Source organism: Colias philodice, chromosome 25, assembly GCF_061535455.1.
Source record: "Colias philodice isolate Cphi_HAF_F1 chromosome 25, ilColPhil1 Martin Lab GWU primary, whole genome shotgun sequence".
In the NCBI taxonomy this organism is placed as follows: Eukaryota; Metazoa; Arthropoda; class Insecta; order Lepidoptera; family Pieridae; genus Colias; species Colias philodice.
In genome coordinates, this window is record NC_143110.1 from 1 (window position 1) to 21,519 (window position 21,519).

Consider the following 21,519-nt stretch of genomic DNA (forward strand, 5'->3'; position numbering starts at 1 on the left):
TAACCTAACCTAACCTAACATAACCTAACCTAACCTAACCTAACCTAACCTAACCTAACCTAACCTAACCTAACCTAACCTAACCTAACCTAACCTAACCTAACCTAACCTAACCTAACCTAACCTAACCTAACCTAACCTAACCTAACCTAACCTAACCTAACCTAACCTAACCTAACCTAACCTAACCTAACCTAACCTAACCTAACCTAACCTAACCTAACCTAACCTAACCTAACCTAACCTAACCTAACCTAACCTAACCTAACCTAACCTAACCTAACCTAACCTAACCTAACCTAACCTAACCTAACCTAACCTAACCTAACCTAACCTAACCTAACCTAACCTAACCTAACCTAACCTAACCTAACCTAACCTAACCTAACCTAACCTAACCTAACCTAACCTAACCTAACCTAACCTAACCTAACCTAACCTAACCTAACCTAACCTAACCTAACCTAACCTAACCTAACCTAACCTAACCTAACCTAACCTAACCTAACCTAACCTAACCTAACCTAACCTAACCTAACCTAACCTAACCTAACCTAACCTAACCTAACCTAACCTAACCTAACCTAACCTAACCTAACCTAACCTAACCTAACCTAACCTAACCTAACCTAACCTAACCTAACCTAACCTAACCTAACCTAACCTAACCTAACCTAACCTAACCTAACCTAACCTAACCTAACCTAACCTAACCTAACCTAACCTAACCTAACCTAACCTAACCTAACCTAACCTAACCTAACCTAACCTAACCTAACCTAACCTAACCTAACCTAACCTAACCTAACCTAACCTAACCTAACCTAACCTAACCTAACCTAACCTAACCTAACCTAACCTAACCTAACCTAACCTAACCTAACCTAACCTAACCTAACCTAACCTAACCTAACCTAACCTAACCTAACCTAACCTAACCTAACCTAACCTAACCTAACCTAACCTAACCTAACCTAACCTAACCTAACCTAACCTAACCTAACCTAACCTAACCTAACCTAACCTAACCTAACCTAACCTAACCTAACCTAACCTAACCTAACCTAACCTAACCTAACCTAACCTAACCTAACCTAACCTAACCTAACCTAACCTAACCTAACCTAACCTAACCTAACCTAACCTAACCTAACCTAACCTAACCTAACCTAACCTAACCTAACCTAACCTAACCTAACCTAACCTAACCTAACCTAACCTAACCTAACCTAACCTAACCTAACCTAACCTAACCTAACCTAACCTAACCTAACCTAACCTAACCTAACCTAACCTAACCTAACCTAACCTAACCTAACCTAACCTAACCTAACCTAACCTAACCTAACCTAACCTAACCTAACCTAACCTAACCTAACCTAACCTAACCTAACCTAACCTAACCTAACCTAACCTAACCTAACCTAACCTAACCTAACCTAACCTAACCTAACCTAACCTAACCTAACCTAACCTAACCTAACCTAACCTAACCTAACCTAACCTAACCTAACCTAACCTAACCTAACCTAACCTAACCTAACCTAACCTAACCTAACCTAACCTAACCTAACCTAACCTAACCTAACCTAACCTAACCTAACCTAACCTAACCTAACCTAACCTAACCTAACCTAACCTAACCTAACCTAACCTAACCTAACCTAACCTAACCTAACCTAACCTAACCTAACCTAACCTAACCTAACCTAACCTAACCTAACCTAACCTAACCTAACCTAACCTAACCTAACCTAACCTAACCTAACCTAACCTAACCTAACCTAACCTAACCTAACCTAACCTAACCTAACCTAACCTAACCTAACCTAACCTAACCTAACCTAACCTAACCTAACCTAACCTAACCTAACCTAACCTAACCTAACCTAACCTAACCTAACCTAACCTAACCTAACCTAACCTAACCTAACCTAACCTAACCTAACCTAACCTAACCTAACCTAACCTAACCTAACCTAACCTAACCTAACCTAACCTAACCTAACCTAACCTAACCTAACCTAACCTAACCTAACCTAACCTAACCTAACCTAACCTAACCTAACCTAACCTAACCTAACCTAACCTAACCTAACCTAACCTAACCTAACCTAACCTAACCTAACCTAACCTAACCTAACCTAACCTAACCTAACCTAACCTAACCTAACCTAACCTAACCTAACCTAACCTAACCTAACCTAACCTAACCTAACCTAACCTAACCTAACCTAACCTAACCTAACCTAACCTAACCTAACCTAACCTAACCTAACCTAACCTAACCTAACCTAACCTAACCTAACCTAACCTAACCTAACCTAACCTAACCTAACCTAACCTAACCTAACCTAACCTAACCTAACCTAACCTAACCTAACCTAACCTAACCTAACCTAACCTAACCTAACCTAACCTAACCTAACCTAACCTAACCTAACCTAACCTAACCTAACCTAACCTAACCTAACCTAACCTAACCTAACCTAACCTAACCTAACCTAACCTAACCTAACCTAACCTAACCTAACCTAACCTAACCTAACCTAACCTAACCTAACCTAACCTAACCTAACCTAACCTAACCTAACCTAACCTAACCTAACCTAACCTAACCTAACCTAACCTAACCTAACCTAACCTAACCTAACCGAGTAATCACCTAGACTTAACACGATCAACATTGGCTCTGCGAAATAAAATTATTAAAAAATAGTAATTTTAGAGCCACGCGCGTAAAAGTGAGTTATCGCGTTCATAACATAACCATCAACAATATCCAGTGTTTGTAGTGTCTGGAGCGGACGGGATTCATCCCAGGGAAGGAGAATACTTCGGAAGGCTATTACATCCACAGCTTGCGTCGCACCAAAAAGGTTTTTATATCAACACGTAGGCCTAATTGTGACCAATTTATCGACACCACTATCTTGGCGATCGGGTACACGGTTGGGAAGTTATTAAGATCCAAACTTCGCACGTGTAACCCTTTTTTCGACTTAGTAACGTCGTACTTACATATTGCGTCAAGCGGAAGGCAGGTGACCTCAATACGGTCACGACATCACGACAAAACAAGCTAACTTTATTTGGCTTAGCGACGCAAAACGCAAACTATAATTGAAGACCCCGAAGCCGCCCGCGGTATTTATTATTTATTTAATATCACCAGTCTGCAGTCCAGCGCTGACACTCCACCACCGGAAGCCGAGAAACCTACTACCCGTGTTAGGCTTGTTCAAACCGGGAGTCCATACCCTTTCACCTCGTGAAATTCCCCCCCCTCCGGAAAACACAAACCTCACCCCCCCTCAACCTAAACTCCTAAGCTGTTGGAGCAACACCCTCGTGTAAGGGCTCATTCAACTCGCCTTCTCAAGAGCAATCTTTTGGCTCCAACAGTTAAACCCCCCCCTCGAGAAAACACACACCCCACCCCCCCTCACCCTAAACTCCTAAGCTTTTGGAGCAACACCCCCGTGTTAGGGCTCATTGAACTCGCCTTCTCAAGAGCAATCTTTTGGCCCCTACAGTTAAACTCCCCCCCCTCGAGAAAACACACACCCCACCCCCCCTCACTCTAAACTCCTAAGCTTTTGGACAAACACCCCCGTGTAAGGGCTCGTTCAACTCGCCTTCTTAAGACCTGTCCTTTGGCCCCAACAGTTACCCCCCCCCCCTCGAGAAAAAAATACCCCTCCCCCCCTCACCCCAATCTCCTAAGCTGTTGGACTAAGAACAACCACGTGGTTCCAACAGCTCAATATCCCCTCCCCTTGGAAAGTTTACCTCACCCCCCCTCACACTATCTTGTAAACCTCTGGGCCGATACCCTTCGTGTTTGGGCTTATTTTACTCAACACGAGGAGAGGAAGAACTTAGCCCCAACGATTTTTCACTTAGCAACCACATCTTCAGCGACACTCACCACCACCTAGGAGAGAAATCTCCGGCGCGTATCTGGGTGTACTCGTCACCATCAGCCACCGGCGCACAACACCAGCGTCCCCGTCATCTACATTATAATTAATTAATTTAAGTTAAGTTACCTTTTAAGTTAATATAATTTTAAGTTAACTCTAAGCAATCTTTAAACTTATTTTTATATATTTAAACAAAAACAAAAATGTCAAGCAAAAGCGAACCCGCTAAAACTTCCCGCAACCAAGCCGCGGAGGCGTCTATCAGGTCAACGCGCACTTTGCGCGAAAAGACAATGGTGAGAGCAGCCACGGCTCTGCCATCAACATCTAAAACAACAGCTCCTAAGCCCCTACCACCTTTACCGGAACCGGAATCGTTGCCACAGTCATCCGCATTACAGATGGATGACCTCAAAACGCCAGATTCACTGGCTGCAGGTGGCGACACCCAAGATGAGATGGAGACCTCGTCGGTGGGATCCGAGACATCCATCGGGAGGCGAGTGAGTCTCCTCTACACGTCTCCCAAAAGGGGCACAGGAGTGGAAATGGACGTGGCAACAAAGGTTGCAAATGACATGCTTCTCAGAGGCAAAGAATCTCTAGAGACGGCCGGAAATATGAAGAGGGAAAACAAGACCGTAGCCCTCAACAGCTTGCAGGGACTGTACGAAACTGTCTTGTCTCTGGCGGACTCACGCTCGAGACATAAATTCAATCTCGAAAAAGAACGCTCGCGCCACGCACAAGAGCTGGTGCGAGTGGAGAGGGCCCACTCTGCAGAATTGAAGCAAATCAAGGAGGCCCTCCTCTCGGAAGTGAGTCTCGCCAGAGCAGGCATTACGGAAACCCTCAAAGAGACGCAAGCTGTACGCAGCTGGCTAGGGTACGAGACCGTGGAACCCTTCAGCCAGCTGAAGGAGCTTCACCGGGAGACTGGCAACCTCGTTGCCGAAATCAAAACAAAACTCTCTGCCAAGGAGCTCGGCAGCGAATCCAGGGACGATAAATTAAGCTCCCTGGAAAAAAAGGTCCAAAGCCTTAACAATGGCATTGGACACTTATCAAACCAGCTGGCCGAGCTCACAAAATTACTGACATCCTCAGGCGGAGAGGGGTCTACCCGAGAAGCTCCTATCCAAGAAACATTGTGCCTATCTCAAATAATAAACAATCTTGACGCAATCTCCCTAAAAATAGACAACCTCCCTCAACCACCCCCTCCACTCCCCCCTACACCACTGCCGACAGAACAGCTATCTGATGACCTGAAGCGTGTCTTTCACCGCCTTGACCAAATGTGCACAGAAATACGCGAGCTGCGCGAAACGACCAGTGCACAACCCCCACCCTCACAAACAGCTCACAACCTGGGCACGGAGCTGGCAATGGCGGAAGTAAAGAAGACTTTGGCTTCCATACAAAAGGGAGTCACGGGTCTTAATACGGCTGACAGACCAATAAAAGGGCCAATCACCTACGCCCAGGCAGTGGCAAAAACACCGCCACCACGACTCCCTAACCATACCCTCATTATCTCCTCGACGGACCCCAAACACACTGGGGAACAGGTTATCGAGAGAGTTAGGGGGGCCCTCGATCTTACCAAAACGGGGGCCAAAGTGGAAAAAGTTAGGAAAGCCAAAAATCAGAAGGTCGTTCTGAGCTGTCCAAGCTCAGACGACCTAAATCTGATCAAAAACCAGGTCAACAGTAGCAAGGGGTTATCGGCACAGGAGCCGAAACCAATAAATCCCCTTGTCTGCATCAGAGGGGTACTGTCCTGTCACAAGGACGAGGAAATAATTGAACTTTTAAAAACTCAAAACAAACACCTGATGAGTGAACTGGACCAGAAAAATTCAATATTAAAGGTGCGGTATAGGAAGCGCGCGAGAAACCCGCACGAGTGCCACCCTGTCTTGGAGGTCTCTCCAGAATGTTGGAAGGCATTCTGCAAGGCAGAAAAAGTTTACGTGGGCCTAAAAAGATGCCCCATAGAGGACCAATCCCCCTTGGTGCAGTGCTCCAAATGCCTGGGATACGGGCACACTCGAGCGCTGTGCAAGGCACAGGAGCAATCATGCTCGTACTGTGCCAAAACCCACAAGGAGAGGGAGTGTCCTCTTAAGGCGCAAGGAAACACTCCCACGTGCGTCAACTGCCAAAAGGCCAAAAGAGACGGCTCTGACCTGGAACACACTGCATTCAGCAGTGAGTGTCAGGAAAGACAAAAGTGGGACAACATAGCGAGGTCTCGAGTCTCCTACTGCTAAGGTCACCCTTACTACACCCGGGCAACCAGAATCCCCATCCACAAGTATGCGCAAAAGGGAACTTAAGTTCATACAAGCAAACCTACAGCGCTCAAAACTAGCGACAGTCGAACTGCTCCAGGCTGCCCAAAAGGAAAACATTTCGATAGCACTGGTCCAGGAGCCATACGTAGGCAGGACCGGTGTTGTGAAACAATGCAGTGGCACTCAAGTCATCCAGTGCACCATGGGCCGCCAAAAACCAGTGAAGGCTGCGGTAATTGTTCTGGGAACAGAGCTAGAGGTCATACACGATCCTCAGCTGGTGACCGAGAATGTGGCCGCGGTCCTCATCAAAGCAGGGCGACTGAAGATAGGAATAATTTCCATCTACCTGGAAGGGGATCAGGACATCAACCCATACATATCACGCATCAAACTAGTCTGCGATAAATTACCAACAGAAAATCTGGTGGTTGCGGGCGACATCAACGCCTGGAGCCACTGGTGGGGCAGCAACTCCGAGGACCACCGTGGTAAAGATTTCAACAATTTCCTAAGCGAGATGAACCTCCAAATTCTTAACACAGGAGCTACGCCAACCTTTGAGACCTACAGGGGCGACAGGCTGTACACAAGTATAGTAGATGTAACTGTGTGCAGCCTGTCACTCCTCGGGAAGATCTCTGGCTGGCAAGTCCGCAGAGGTTTAACAACATCCGATCACAACGCTATAACTTTCGGTATGCGTCTTGAGACAGCCCTGGAAAGCATCAGACCTGTCACCACGCGCATATACAACACAAGGAAAGCGAAGTGGACGGACTTCAACGGTTCTTTCCGGTCAGGACTCTCTGAAAAAGATATCACATCCACCCGAATAGGGAATATTTCAAACCCGGAAGAACTGGAGGAATCTCTCGCAATTTATGTTGAAATCATCCATAAAGCGTGTGAAACGGCAATCCCAAAAGTTGGTATAAACAAGGGAGAGCCTAAGCCACCCTGGTGGTCCCCCTCTCTAGAAGATCTGAAAAGAGAGGTACTCCGCAAAAAACGGAGAATTAAAAATGCAGCTGCCAGTCGCAGGCTGTTTGTTATAAACGAATACACTCACGCTAAGGAAGAATACAAAACCAAGGCAGCTGAGGCAGCAACCCAAAGCTGGAAAGAATTTTGTGAGACACAAGACCGTGAGAGTATGTGGGACGGAATCTACAGAGTCATAAGGAAAACGGCCAGAAAACAAGAAGACCTGCTGTTAAGGGACTCCGCCGGCTTAACGCTTTCCCCGGAGCAATCGGCGGAACTCCTGGCCCAGACTTTTTACCCTCGTGACACTGTAGATACCGAAACGGAACATCAGACCCTGGTGAGAAACCTGTCTGAAAACAGGAAATCCACGGACATCGAAGACCTATCCGCCGATGATCCCCCATTTACGGCCGCGGAACTGGAAACAGTCCTAAACAGGCTTAATCCAAAGAAGGCTCCCGGCCCTGACGGGCTCACGGCAGATATATGCACAGCTGCAATTCGCTGTGACAGAGAGGTGTTCCTGGCGCTGGCCAACAAATGTCTGGCGCTAGAGCACTTCCCGAAGCAGTGGAAGGTAGCGCACGTGTGCATCATCCGTAAACCAGGGAAAGATGATTACACCCACCCAAAATCCTACAGGCCAATTGGTCTCTTATCGGTCCTAGGCAAAATAGTTGAAAAACTCACAGTCACCAGACTGCAATGGCTCTTCCTCCCTACCCTAAACAACAAGCAATACGGTTTCACTCCTCAGCGTAGCACAGAAGACGCCCTCTATGACCTTCTACAGCATATCAACACACAGGTAAGTTACAAGAAAATTGTGCTTATGGTGTCGTTGGACATAGAGGGGGCTTTTGACAACGCGTGGTGGCCTGCCCTAAAGAAACAACTTATTAACAAGAGGTGCCCAAAAAACCTTTACGGCCTTATAACATCCTACCTGTGTGACAGGACAGTCAGAGTCAATTACGCAAGAGCAGTATTCGAAAGGGGCACCAACAAAGGGTGCATCCAGGGCTCCATAGGAGGGCCTACCTTCTGGAACCTAATTTTAGATACGCTCCTCCAAAAACTTAATAGCCTAGGCGTCTACTGCCAAGCATTTGCAGATGACGTAGTCCTTATATTCTCAGCCCCGACAGTTGAAAAAATTCAAAGCACAGCCAACACCACCTTAGAGGCTGTGCAAACATGGGGAAAACAAAACAAGTTGAACTTTGCCGCACACAAGACCAATGCGATGATAATAACTCGTAAACTAAAATTCGACCTCCCCATAATAAACATGTCAGGGATCCAGCTAAAACTCGTAAAAGAAATAAAGCTGCTGGGTCTTATCATCGACTGCAAACTCACCTTTAACTCACACGTGGCGGCCACTTGTAGAAAGGCAGCCGACATATATAAACAGCTAGCGTGTGCAGCAAAGGTGAGTTGGGGTCTAAACAAAGAGATAATAAGGACCATATATGTGTCGGTGATAGAGCCAATCGTGCTATACGCGGCAAGCGCGTGGTATCCTGCAGCGGAAAAACTATCAATCAGAGACCAACTGTCCTCGCTGCAGAGAGGCTTTGCAATAAAGATTTGCAAAGCCTATCGCACGGTGTCTCTAACATCGGCGCTCATACTTTCCGGGTTGCTGCCACTCGACCTCAGGGTCCAGGAAGCGGCAGCCTTCTTCAAAATCAAAAAAGGCTACTCGGAGGAGCATATCCCGCCAGGAAGAGAGGTGGAGCAAAAAGTGGGATATCTCCACAACCCACATCCCTCAACTCTGATAATAACAGAGTTCGAGCGTCTTGAAAATCTGGATCCCAATACTTTGGAGACCTATCATGTAGTCGGTCCCCAAATCTTCACCGACGGCAGCAAAATAGAGGGGAAGGTAGGTGCTGCCCTAACATGGTGGGACAAAGGTAAAGAGACCAGGTACTCCACCTTCCGACTAGAGTCACACAACACTGTCTTCCAATCGGAGATGTACGCGCTCTACAGAGCGGTCAAGATGGCAAGGAGCTCAAAAGCCAAAACTGTGAATATCATGAGCGACTCAAGATCTTCGCTTGAGCTTTTAAAAAACCCATGTGTTACACACCAACTAGCTCTGGAGATTAAAAAACTCATCGCGGAAACCCGAGCAGAAGACAGAGAGGTGAGACTCTTCTGGCTAAGGGCTCACGTGGGAACACCCGGGAATGAGAGAGCAGACCAACTAGCAAAAAAGGCTGCTCTCACCAAAAAGACTGCACCTGATTACAGCAAAGTGCCCCTTTCATACATTAAGCGGAAAATCAGGGAGGCAACAATTCAAAAATGGCAACAGCGCTACGAATCCTCCACTACAGGGTCGGTCACCAAGGCATTTCTGCCGACCGTCTCTTCTGCGAGACGAGTACTTAAGGACACCACATTGACACCAACTTTAGTCCAAGTCTTAACCGGCCATGGAGGATTCGCGGCCTATTTACACAGATTTAACATAATAGACAGCCCATCCTGCGTCTGCGACTCGTCGTGCCACGAGACCATCTGGCACATTTTATTCGAGTGCCCAAGATTTGGTGCAGACAGACTCTCACTCGAAATTCAAACTCAGACCCAACTGAGCCAAGAGTCTCTACCCACCATCATGGAGACTGAGAGTCTGAGGAAGCCATTCTTGGCCTTTGCCGCTAAAATCGCACGAGTCGCAGCAATAAACAACGGCTCAACAATCGCATCCAAGGATTTGCCCCATCAACCACAAGTCCCCACCCCTACAACGCCTGCAACCAGTAGGCCACTCATCACAACCACAGCAGGTGTAAATAACGTTATTACCCCAGCGCCGACAAACTCCAGTGAACAACTACTGGAGTGCGCCAAAGTAGGGGTACCAAAGCTGAGAGTTCGTAGCGTCGCACTCTTCATGGACAACGACAATGAGTCATTTGGAATCTCCTTCTGCCGGGAAATTACAAACAATCAGCTGGCCATCTCACCCGGCCTCGCAGCTCTGCGGTTTGGAAGTACCAACAAAGCCGTGATGAAGCGTAGTAGCTACATAGCTCTTCCTCAGGCAACATTCATGGGCCACTCCTGCCGGGTGGTACGATTGCAAAACAAGGCGGTCGTACTCCTCGAATGGAAAGTCGAGTCCCCATTCGCCCAGGCATGTTTGATACTTACCAGTCTTGCGCAGAGTTGCCAATCAGCGGGTGCACACCTACCCCGCATTATTAGCGTCGACGCTATGGCCATCGGGTATCAGAAAGGTGAAGTTGTGGACCGTTGCGGATGCGTCACTGCCTCAAAACATTATGAGGTTATAGTTTATGAAGACCGAGGGGAAAACTTAGACTACCTCAAACCCCACGCACGCGCCGCATCGACTGCACCATATCACCTACCCACCGGCGTCAACCATCCACCAACAATTAGTGGCTCAGAGCGGCTGCAACAAAAAATTGCAGCCGAAAGGCTCTCAGCATTAGAGAGTAGTCGAAGTCCAAAAGAGTGCCCTGAGACCCGGAGCCGAATGAAGGCCCTCTCTGACTTCTTTAAAGTAGTCATGGGTCGGCCAACTGAAGGCAACCCGAGTGGAAGGCAAACCTCAGCGATGGAGAGATTTCTTACGCCAAACAAGGCCACACAACGGCCAACGGAGAGAGCTAAGAGAACCCGGGCTGATTTCGGGCAAATCAATCCACCAAATTACAGAACCGTCGCAAAACCCCTCGACCACATCATCAACGCCTTTCTGGAATTCCGTGCTGTCATCGAGGCAACCAGAGAGGTCAGTCTGACAACATGCAGAAACATTATGCATGCCTATCAGCTTAAAAACCTTGCGCTGCTAAGGGTCAGACTCGAGGAGGCGGACGCAGCCATCTATAACAACACAACGTCTAAGGTCATACATGGACAAATGTCCGGTCCTTACATGGCTGCGTTCAGCGCTAGCGTCGGTTTTGTTCCTATAGACGAGGATGCACTCAAAATCAAGGGAACCACCACTTTTAAAACCCCCGAGGGAGATCCCATTGTCGTGACCGCCCGTTGCACCAAGATTATGCTGGATGACAGGATCCTGGACATGGCGAAAACCATTGCCCCGGAGCCTGACATCTCGGCGTACGGGAGTGACTGGGTGGTACCTGACATCAAGTGGATCAACGGAGTGCCGGGCTGCGGCAAAACAACATATTTGGTAAAACACTTCGACGAGGCCAATGACGTAATTGCGACAACCACAGTAGAGGCGGCAAAAGATCTGAGAGAGAAGCTAGCGCACCGTATAAAAGGAGAGGAAAAAATACGAGTGCGCACAATAGCTTCAATCCTAACAAATGGATTCAGGGGGTCCTTCAGTTGTAAACGGTTAACCGTGGACGAAGCCCTCATGAACCATTTTGGCTCTATAATTATGGCCGCCAAGCTGTCTGGCGCAGTGGAAGTGGTCTTAGTCGGAGATGTAAACCAACTGCCGTTTATCGACAGAGATAATCTCTTTCATATGAGATACTGTCGGCCCGACTCTATCACAACCATTCACCAAAATTTACTCTGCACACACCGCAATCTGATGGATGTTGCCTTCGCCCTCAGTGAAGTGTACTCTGGCATATACTCATCTCAGCCCAGAGTGCACTCATTAATCCAAAAGGGATATAGAGATACGGTTATCCCAAGCTCCTTGGAAAATACCCTCTACCTCGTACACACACAGGAGGAAAAGAGCACCCTTTCCAACCAGGGCTATGGAGCGGGGTCGGGTTCCCGCATCTTAACCATCCACGAGGCACAAGGCCTAACGTACGAAACCGTCTTCATCCTGAAGTCAAACGCCAAAAAACTCAGCCTGCACGACAGTGTACCTCACGCGGTTGTCGCAATATCCAGACACACGAAGACCTGTGTCTACTTCGCTGACGACTGTGGCGACGCGATCGGCAGGTTGATAGGGAGGGCACAGAGGGCCAGTACCAAGAACATCATGGAGTACTGTTTAAAAATGGCCCTCAAGGATAGAAACGGCAGAGTCGTGGAGGCCCTCACAAAATCAATAAAATAAAACCAACACCTCCAAAAGCTTGGATTGCGGCAACAATAACCAATACTTCATACTCCTTACCTATCCACTCAATAATATGTATTGTGTTTTTGGCTGTAATAGATTAAAGTACTTAATTTGTATTAGAATTCATTCATTAATTGATAAAATTAACAAATATCACTATCTGTATTAGATTAAGTTTGAAACTGTTATAAATTAATTGTATAAATCGTATCACCTATAATAATATTATGTAAAATAGCATGCACAAAAAAAATAAAAATAAAAATAAATAAAAATAACACATAAAAAAAAAAAAAAAAAAAAAATTATTTATTAATTATATTATAATAAAAAATATATATATATATATATAATATTAAAAAGAAAAAAAAAAAAAATACTGCATGTTATATTATAAAAAAAAAAAAAAAAAAAAAAAAAAAAAAAAAAATTGCATGTTATATTATAAAAATTATGCATGTTATAAAACTAGTTAAGAGACTAAAAATAATATGTAATTGTATTATGGTAGTTGACGGGACTACCTCATTAATTGTGACGAGTAAACCATCCTTATGAAAAACAAAAAATTATATTATCTAAAAAAAAAGGCACGGACCTTGAGTCTGTGGAGTTTGTTTTATTTAAAAAAAAAAAAAAAAAAAAAAAAAAAACCTAACCTAACCTAACCTAACCTAACCTAACCTTTTTTTTTTTTTTTTTTTTTTTTTTTTTTTTTTTTTTTTTATAGTGGAGAATGCATTTAGGCATACCCAGAGCGCTCGGGGAAAGGGCCCTGGGTTATGTCGGACTCACACCGCAGAATGCGGCGACTACCGACTAAACTCCACTGTGTTCCGTCGCTCCGCTATATTGGCAGGGTCGCGGGTATTTGGTGTAACCGCTTCCGTAACCCCGTCAGCGGCAGCCTATTTTTTATATAGGCCCATCGCGATTAAGACCTGGCTAGTGTTCGCCAGTTCCTCCTTCCTGGGGGGCGGCGTGAACGGAACACGTCTCACGCCGCCTCACCGCACCGGACGATGGATTATGTCCCCGTTCCACCGTCCGGCACCCAACATTAGGGAAGCAAGTCGCGACCGTGTACAGCGGTCGCGACTCGGCGACTGCGCCCAATAAGACGTCGCCGCCGAATAGGATCCGCGTTGGGATCTCCCTCGCGGACCCGCTCTGCTTCCTCCTTCTGCGACATCACATCTTCACAGAATGTGATAGCCGCGCGCCACGATCTGTCGCTGCCAACCATTGCGCGAGCTATGGAAGGCAGGGAGAGATCAGGGCCGACGACTGCGACTAGGTGAGCACGGGGCTCGGACCACGCGGGGCACACGGCGAGAGTGTGGTCTGCCGTGTCCTCCGGACTGTCACACCAATGGCAAGCCATTTGCGGCTCCCGCCTGGCGACTTTGCACAAGTACCACCCGAAACAGCCGTGTCCGGACAGCACCTGTGTCAGGCGGAAGGTAATTGCCCCATGCCGCCTGTCGCACCACTCGCGTAGGACCGGTCGGATAGCTTCGACCGTCCTCGCTCCTGCGCTGGGCCTCTCGAGCCGGCGTTCCCACTCCCTGAACCGCCGCTCGAGAGCATCAGCCCTCCATTGCTGGACTTGCTCCAGATATGGATTAATTCCATGCGATCTGGACGCGGTGACGCGGCGATAAACGTCCGCCAGCATCTCGGCATCCAGGTCCCACGGGGGCGTCCCAGCCATGACACACGCGGCCTCGAAGGACACTGTGCGATATGCCCTCACGACTCTGAGCGCCATGACCCGCTGCGGTCTACGCAAGTATGGTCTGGTACGGACGCTCAAAGAGTCGGCCCAAATGGGCGCACCATAGAGGGCCATGGAGCGAATGACGCCGGTGTATAGACGACGACACGCACCCCCAGCCCCTCTTAGATTCGGGAGCAGACTTCCAAGTGCCCCGGCCACCCCAACAAGACGGGGGGCGAGGCGACGAAAGTGCTCCACAAATGTCCACCGGCTGTCCAGCACGATGCCCAGGTAGCGCAAAGTGGAACCGACGCCGATGGACGTGCCACCCACCTGGATAGCTGAACCAGCAGCCTGCGCCCTTCGACGGCCGCGAAACAAAATTGCCTCTGACTTGTTCAGAGCGACCTCTAAGCCAAGTCGTCTGATTCGGCGCACAACATCCGCCACACCAGCGGTCGCAATGAGGGCTGCCTCCCTGTACGAGGCCCCGCGTGCAGTTACCAGGGTGTCATCCGCGTAGCAAAGCACGCTGACACCCGGTAGATAAGTGGCACGCAGGACCCAGTCGTAGCCGATGTTCCACAGAAGGGGCCCAAGAACCGAGCCCTGTGGAACACCGCACGTCACTTCCTTTTCTTGCCACCCACGACGCGCGGGGTACGCCACAGCCCTCTCCGATAAGTAGGACTGCAACAAGCGCACGCTTTTGTGTCCTGTTTCATTCGTCAAGCGTATCCTGAGACAGGATACGATCGGGGAATGGGACAGGAGATATGATGTGGGGGAGACGGCTGGAGGCACGAAGCTCTTTTTCCCAAGCGCTGCTGCTGCATACAAAATAGTACGGAAAATAGACATCACACACCACACCACACAAGCACTGACTGGACACGGTGGATTCGCCTTCTACTTGAACAGATTCAAGCTGAAGGAGAATCCATCGTGCCTGTGTCAGCCCGGAGTCGACGAGACGGTTTCTCACCTGTTGCTCGAGTGTCCGATTTTTGCAAGAGATAGATATGTTATTGAGCAAAAATTGGGCATCGCGATGACGGGTGAGAATCTGCCCGCGGCCCTGGGGGATGAGACGAGAACTGAATTCTTGGAGTATTGTAAATACATTGTTGGGGTGGTTAACAAACGAAACTGTGATAAGCTGTGATGTTAGGGTTAAGTTTTATTGTTGTGCCGTACTGTTTCAATTGTATTTTATTGTAATGTCTTAATTAATGTAAGTTTTAAATGTACTTTTAATTGTATTAATTTGTTTTATTTTATTTTTTATTATTTCCATTGCAATGTTTTTAATTAATGTAAGTTTTTAAATGTAATATTTAATTTTAGAATTTTATTATTAATTTGGAAATGTTATTGTAAATTGTTAAATTGTATTTTTATTTTAAATTGCATTCATTTAGGCCTAATGTATTAATAAATAATAGTGTGGTAATTAATTGATTAAAAGCAAAACAAACATCTCTGGACAATATTCCAGAGGAAAGCACACAACACCCTGTGATGGCGGGTGCTTTTTAAAAAAAAAAAAAAAAAAAAAAAAAAAAAAAAAAAAAAAAAAAAAAACCTAACCTAACCTAACCTAACCTAACCTAACCTAACCTAACCTAACCTAACCTAACCTAACCTAACCTAACCTAACCTAACCTAACCTAACCTTTTTTTTTTTTTTTTTTTTTTTTTTTTTTTTTATAGTGGAGAATGCATTTAGGCATACCCAGAGCGCTCGGGGAAAGAGCCCTGGGTTATGTCGGACTCACACCGCAGAATGCGGCGACTACCGACTAAACTCCACTGTGTTCCGTCACTCCGCTATATTGGCAGGGTCGCGGGTATTTGGTGTAACCGCATCCGTAACCCCGTCAGCGGCAGCCTATTTTTTATATAGGCCCATCGCGATTAAGACCTGGCTAGTGTTCGCCAGTTCCTCCTTCCTGGGGGGCGGCGTGAACGGAACACGTCTCACGCCGCCTCACCGCACCGGACGATGGATTATGTCCCCGTTCCACCGTCCGGCACCCAACATTAGGGAAGCAAGTCGCGACCGTGTACAGCGGTCGCGACTCGGCGACGGCGCCCAATAAGACGTCGCCGCCGAATAGGATCCGCGTTGGGATCTCCCTCGCGGACCCGCTCTGCTTCCTCCTTCTGCGACATCACATCTTCACAGAATGTGATAGCCGCGCGCCACGATCTGTCGCTGCCAACCATTGCGCGAGCTATGGAAGGCAGGGAGAGATCAGGGCCGACGACTGCGACTAGGTGAGCACGGGGCTCGGACCACGCGGGGCACACGGCGAGAGTGTGGTCTGCCGTGTCCTCCGGACTGTCACACCAATGGCAAGCCATTTGCGGCTCCCGCCTGGCGACTTTGCACAAGTACCACCCGAAACAGCCGTGTCCGGACAGCACCTGTGTCAGGCGGAAGGTAATTGCCCCATGCCGCCTGTCGCACCACTCGCGTAGGACCGGTCGGATAGCTTCGACCGTCCTCGCTCCTGCGCTGGGCCTCTCGAGCCGGCGTTCCCACTCCCTGAACCGCCGCTCAAGAGCATCAGCCCTCCATTGCTGGACTTGCTCCAGATATGGATTAATTCCATGCGATCTGGACGCGGTGACGCGGCGATAAACGTCCGCCAGCATCTCGGCATCCAGGTCCCACGGGGGCGTCCCAGCCATGACACACGCGGCCTCGAAGGACACTGTGCGATATGCCCTCACGACTCTGAGCGCCATGACCCGCTGCGGTCTACGCAAGTATGGTCTGGTACGGACGCTCAAAGAGTCGGCCCAAATGGGCGCACCATAGAGGGCCATGGAGCGAATAACGCCGGTGTATAGACGACGACACGCACCCCCAGCCCCTCTTAGATTCGGGAGCAGACTTCCAAGTGCCCCGGCCACCCCAACAAGACGGGGGGCGAGGCAACGAAAGTGCTCCACAAATGTCCACCGGCTGTCCAGCACGATGCCCAGGTAGCGCAAAGTGGAACCGACGCCGATGGACGTGCCACCCACCTGGATAGCTGAACCAGCAGCCTGCGCCCTTCGACGGCCGCGAAACAAAATTGCCTCTGACTTGTTCAGAGCGACCTCTAAGCCAAGTCGTCTGATTCGGCGCACAACATCCGCCACACCAGCGGTCGCAATGAGGGCTGCCTCCCTGTACGAGGCCCCGCGTGCAGTTACCAGGGTGTCATCCGCGTAGCAAAGCACGCTGACACCCGGTAGATAAGTGGCACGCAGGACCCAGTCGTAGCCGATGTTCCACAGAAGGGGCCCAAGAACCGAGCCCTGTGGAACACCGCACGTCACTTCCTTTTCTTGCCACCCACGACGCGTGGGGTACGCCACAGCCCTCTCCGATAAGTAGGACTGCAACAAGCGCACCATATACCCGGGCACGTTGTGGTAGCGGAGCGCTTCGATCACGCAACTCCACGGCAGAGTGTTGAATGCGTTGGCGATGTCAAGGGACACCGCCAAAAGCACTCCGCCTTCATTATCTGCATGATCAGCGAGGTTCCGCAATTCAGCAATCGCATCGATAGTGGACCTTCCCCGGCGAAATCCAAATTGGTTCTCGCTTAGGTCCGGCCCCACTCCCTCCAGATGGTCGATGAGGCGAGCTGCGAAGACGCGCTCAAAGAGCTTGCTCACCTCATCGAGCAGCACGATCGGCCTATAAGCCGAGGGCGAGTCGCGCGGGCGTCCCTCCTTCTGCAACAGGACCAAGTTCCCGGTCTTCCACCTACGGGGAAATTGGCCCTGTTGGAGGCATTTTGTGAACAGCTGTTCCACCCTGGGTCCAAGAGATTCTAGCGCCAGCACCCAGGCCCGCCCGGGAACACCGTCAGGGCCGGGGGCGGCATTCTTCGCCTTAAGGCGCTCTACTGCCACAGCGAGCTCGTTGCGAGTGACTGGAGGGACATTTTCGTTGTTGAGCTCCTCCTGCGCAGTCATCGTGGGTGCCATCGGTGGGGGAGAATGTCTTCCCCGACTTGGAAACAAGGACGTCACCACTTGCTCCAGAAATCGTGGCTCGAGACTTTGAGACAAGGGCGGGGCCCAAGGGCGAAGCTTTTGCCTCACCCTCTTATACGGCCGACCCCAAGGTTCGCGGTTCAAACTCTCGAGCATCTCCTCCCATGCACGGGTCTTAGCGCTGCTGATGGCGTCCTGCAGAGACACAATGCAGTCCCTATAGACGGCGTATAACCGCGCTTCCTCCTCTTCGTCACGCCGCCTACGGCGCCTGTGCCTGGTGTACGCCCGCCTCGCAGCCACGCATGAAGCACGCAGCTGGGCAACATCGGCGGACCACCAATACATTTGGCGCCTACGTGGAACCGACCGCACCCTCCGCATGCTCGCGTCGCACACCTGAGACATGGCTTCGGCAAGCCAAGTGGCCTCCTCCTCTACGTTTTCGCTGCCATTCTGCTGCGACGGGAGCCAAGCCTGCACTAAGGCAGCCTCAATGAGGAGCTCCCTATCGAGGCTACCAAGTGCCCAGCGCGGACGACAATCGCCAGGGGGGAATTGACTGGGAGCCGTCGAGGGCGTGGAGACGCTAAACCGGATATAACGGTGATCCGAGAGCGTCTCCACGTCCAAAAGAACCCTCCAGTCTTGTATACGACGAGCGAGAGGGGGGCTCGCAAACGTGACATCTACAATGGATCCACCCCTCTGCCGAACACACGTTAATTCTGCTCCACGGTTAACAACCGACAGTCCCGACGCAACTGCCCAGTCAGCGAGTGTCGAGCCACGTATATCACTTGCCACGCAGCCCCAAGACACCGACTTGGCGTTCAGGTCCCCGGCCAGAAGCACAGATTGAGGTTGTGCGAAGTCTAGCAGATCCCTCAGCTCAACCAAGAACTGCTCGAAATCGGCGAGGCAGCGGTTCGGCGAGAAGTACGCCCCCACAACGGTGAAGCCATTGACAACCGCCGAGACGCATCCCCGTCGCCTTATGATTTGCTCAAGCTGTGTGTCGCCTTGAGCAACCAGCGCCACCAAGCCGTCCAGATCGCCCACCCAGTTATCCCGGGGGGGCAGATTGTATGGCTCAGACACTACCGCCACGTCAATCTCCCACTCTGCCAGACTCTGATGTAAAAGGTCCTGGGCCCTGGCACAGTGGTTGATGTTGGCCTGTAGGAAACGCAGTGGGGCCATTACTGCGTTTCCATGGCTGCCTCCGTTTGCGGTACCTCATCAGGCACCGGAGCAGAGCGTGATGGCGTTGGAGCGCCATCTTGCTTCCGCATTCCACCTCGTTTAGGCTTCGGGGCCTTACAGGCTGCGCTTCCAAGCCGATGCTCTGCCGGTAGCTTTGCCTCCGTGCATAGGGCGCAGCGAGCGGAGGCGGCATCGCATCCACCAGCTTTATGGCCTGTTTCACTGCAGCGGAAGCAAGTGGCACTCCTGTCCGTCGGCGAGGAGCACGTGGCGCTGACATGGCCCACCTCCAGGCAGCGGTAACAGCGCAGGGGCTTCTGCTCGGTGAGAGAGACTTTCGCCGAAGCCCACCCAACCATTACGCGCCCCGCCTGCGCCAGCTTCTTCGCCGCAGTCACCGGGCAACTAACCCAGGCTGATACAGCACCTCGGGGGCCCGTGCGCAGGCCACCACACTTTACATGCTCCGCGGTACACTCCCCTGCGCGCGATACCGCAGCCGCAATGTCCTCGACTGTGGCCGAGTCATCCAGGCCAGTGATTCGCAAGTCTGCGCACTTGACCGGCCTGGACACCTTAACGTTATCCTCACCGAGGACCTCCCGCAATTTGGCGGCAAGGGAGTCCGCTTCCTTGGTGCTGGAAGCACCGGGGATCTCTAGTATCCTGGCACCAGTGACAGCGCGCTTAAAACGCATTGCACTGATGCCAATTTCGGCGAGGTCTATTCCACGCCGCGCCTCCGTCAAAACACCGGCGTAGGTTACGCCACGCTCCTTCGCACTCGGCTGCAGGGTAAGGACGACAGCCGAGGAATTCGGAGCGTGGAGCTTTCGCGACTTCTTCTTGCGGGACTTAGCCGCAGGCTTCTTCCCTTTCCCCTTATTTTCTTTTCCTCGCTTTCCAACCACAGTCCACTCTCCGTCCTTTGACGGCTGCTGCGGGGGGCCGGATGACGTGGCCAGCGTATCTTTTCTGGGGGGCTTTGAACCCGCCGGATCAGGCTGCACGGGGACCCTTTCCTTCCCCTTCGCCAATTTCTTTTTCCTCTTCTTCGAGGTTGCCTCGATCTCCAAAGCTGGGACCGCCGTCTGCTTCGCGGTTTTCTTAATTACGGGCCCAGACACCGATCTACCCGGTTGTGATGAAGCCGCAACACCTGCATATGTCCTCGCCTTTGATGGAGGGGGCGGTGCGAGGTCATCGGCCATCGCTTGTTCAGCCGCCTTTGCCGCTTTCCTGCTATCTGCCGCCAGCGGAGGTCTTATGCGCTTTTCCGGCAGCAGACGCTCCTCTAGAGCCTCAAATCTCGCGTTAATCATTGCTCCGACCTGGCGCAAGATATCCGAATCTTGGGGCTGAGCAGGCAGCGACGAGCCCTGAGAGGCCTTCACCTCTTGGAGTTCCCTTTTCAGGGAGTCGAGCTCCGCCTGTAGGCGGGAGTTGGCTGCCTGCAGCAATCTCGTCTCCTCAGAGACAGTGTGTTTCTCTAGTAGAGCTACTGACTGCTCAATGTCATCGTGGGCCAATTTCAAGGCCTTTTTGAAAGTGCCCTTGAGATTTGATGACTTGGTCATCACCTTCACGATTGCAGCCAGGTCATCGGCAATGCGGCGACTGAGAGCCTCGGACGTGTTTGTCTTTGCTGGAATGGGAGGGAGAGGAGCGCTAGCTTGCGCCACTTCAATGCGCTCGGCGCACTCAGCAACCTCCTTCTCGGCCTGCGCCTCCAACTCCCTCTTACGCAACCTCGTCATATCGAATGTGGCCTCGCGCCGAGTGGCGCTTGAACCCGATGGGCGGCCCTTCCCTCTTTTTGAGGTGGTCTTAATAAATGGGGATGTAAAAACCCCTGTGCCATCTTCTGTGTCGGAACCAGAACAACTGGTGTCCAGCGTCCGCTTCCGCCACAGCCTGTCTTTTCCGTCCATTTCAATAATGCTATTGACAGAACTGGAGCTCGAAAGCAGCACAGCCCTGCCCCGCCTTGTTTTGACACGTGCCGGAGACATACTCCCGTCAGTATCTTCGATATCATAAAAGTTTTCGGTGTCCATGATTGTGTTTTTGCTAAAGTCGTCGTTGATCGGTTCGGAGTTAAAGGACATTTTTGTTCCCACGAGTATGGGGGATATAAAACGTCCATCCGGGCGGTGCCCCCTGCACCCGGATAACCCTTTTACACCATGGAGGTCGGGCGGTATCCATGGGTGTACACAGCTAAAAGCTCACGCTCTCCCGAGCCAAACTGTCCAAGAAGGACAGGAAATCCACGCCGCTGGACTACAACGCGGATTTGAGGGTTTT

The 21,519-nt window shown here is 50.2% G+C and overlaps 2 protein-coding genes across 2 annotated transcripts; both read left to right on the forward strand.

Moving 5' to 3' along the window:
• The first annotated feature begins 3,802 nt into the window (after positions 1 to 3,802).
• LOC149477115 (uncharacterized) lies at positions 3,803 to 6,202 on the forward strand. Its single transcript, XM_089710649.1, has one exon. It carries the CDS (start codon positions 4,130 to 4,132, stop codon positions 6,200 to 6,202), a length of 2,073 nt encoding a protein of 690 aa, XP_089566775.1. The 5' UTR covers positions 3,803 to 4,129.
• On the forward strand, positions 6,147 to 12,278 carry LOC149477116 (uncharacterized). Its single transcript, XM_089711031.1, has one exon. It carries the CDS (start codon positions 6,249 to 6,251, stop codon positions 12,276 to 12,278), a length of 6,030 nt encoding a protein of 2,009 aa, XP_089567157.1. The 5' UTR covers positions 6,147 to 6,248.
• The last annotated feature ends 9,241 nt before the right edge of the window (positions 12,279 to 21,519 follow it).

What these genes read in the sequence shown, in the direction of transcription:
- LOC149477115 (XM_089710649.1), top strand. Translation starts at nt 4,130, where the DNA reads ATGTCAAGCAAAAGCGAACCCGCTAAAACTTCCCGCAACCAAGCCGCG.
- LOC149477116 (XM_089711031.1), top strand. Translation starts at nt 6,249, where the DNA reads ATGCGCAAAAGGGAACTTAAGTTCATACAAGCAAACCTACAGCGCTCA.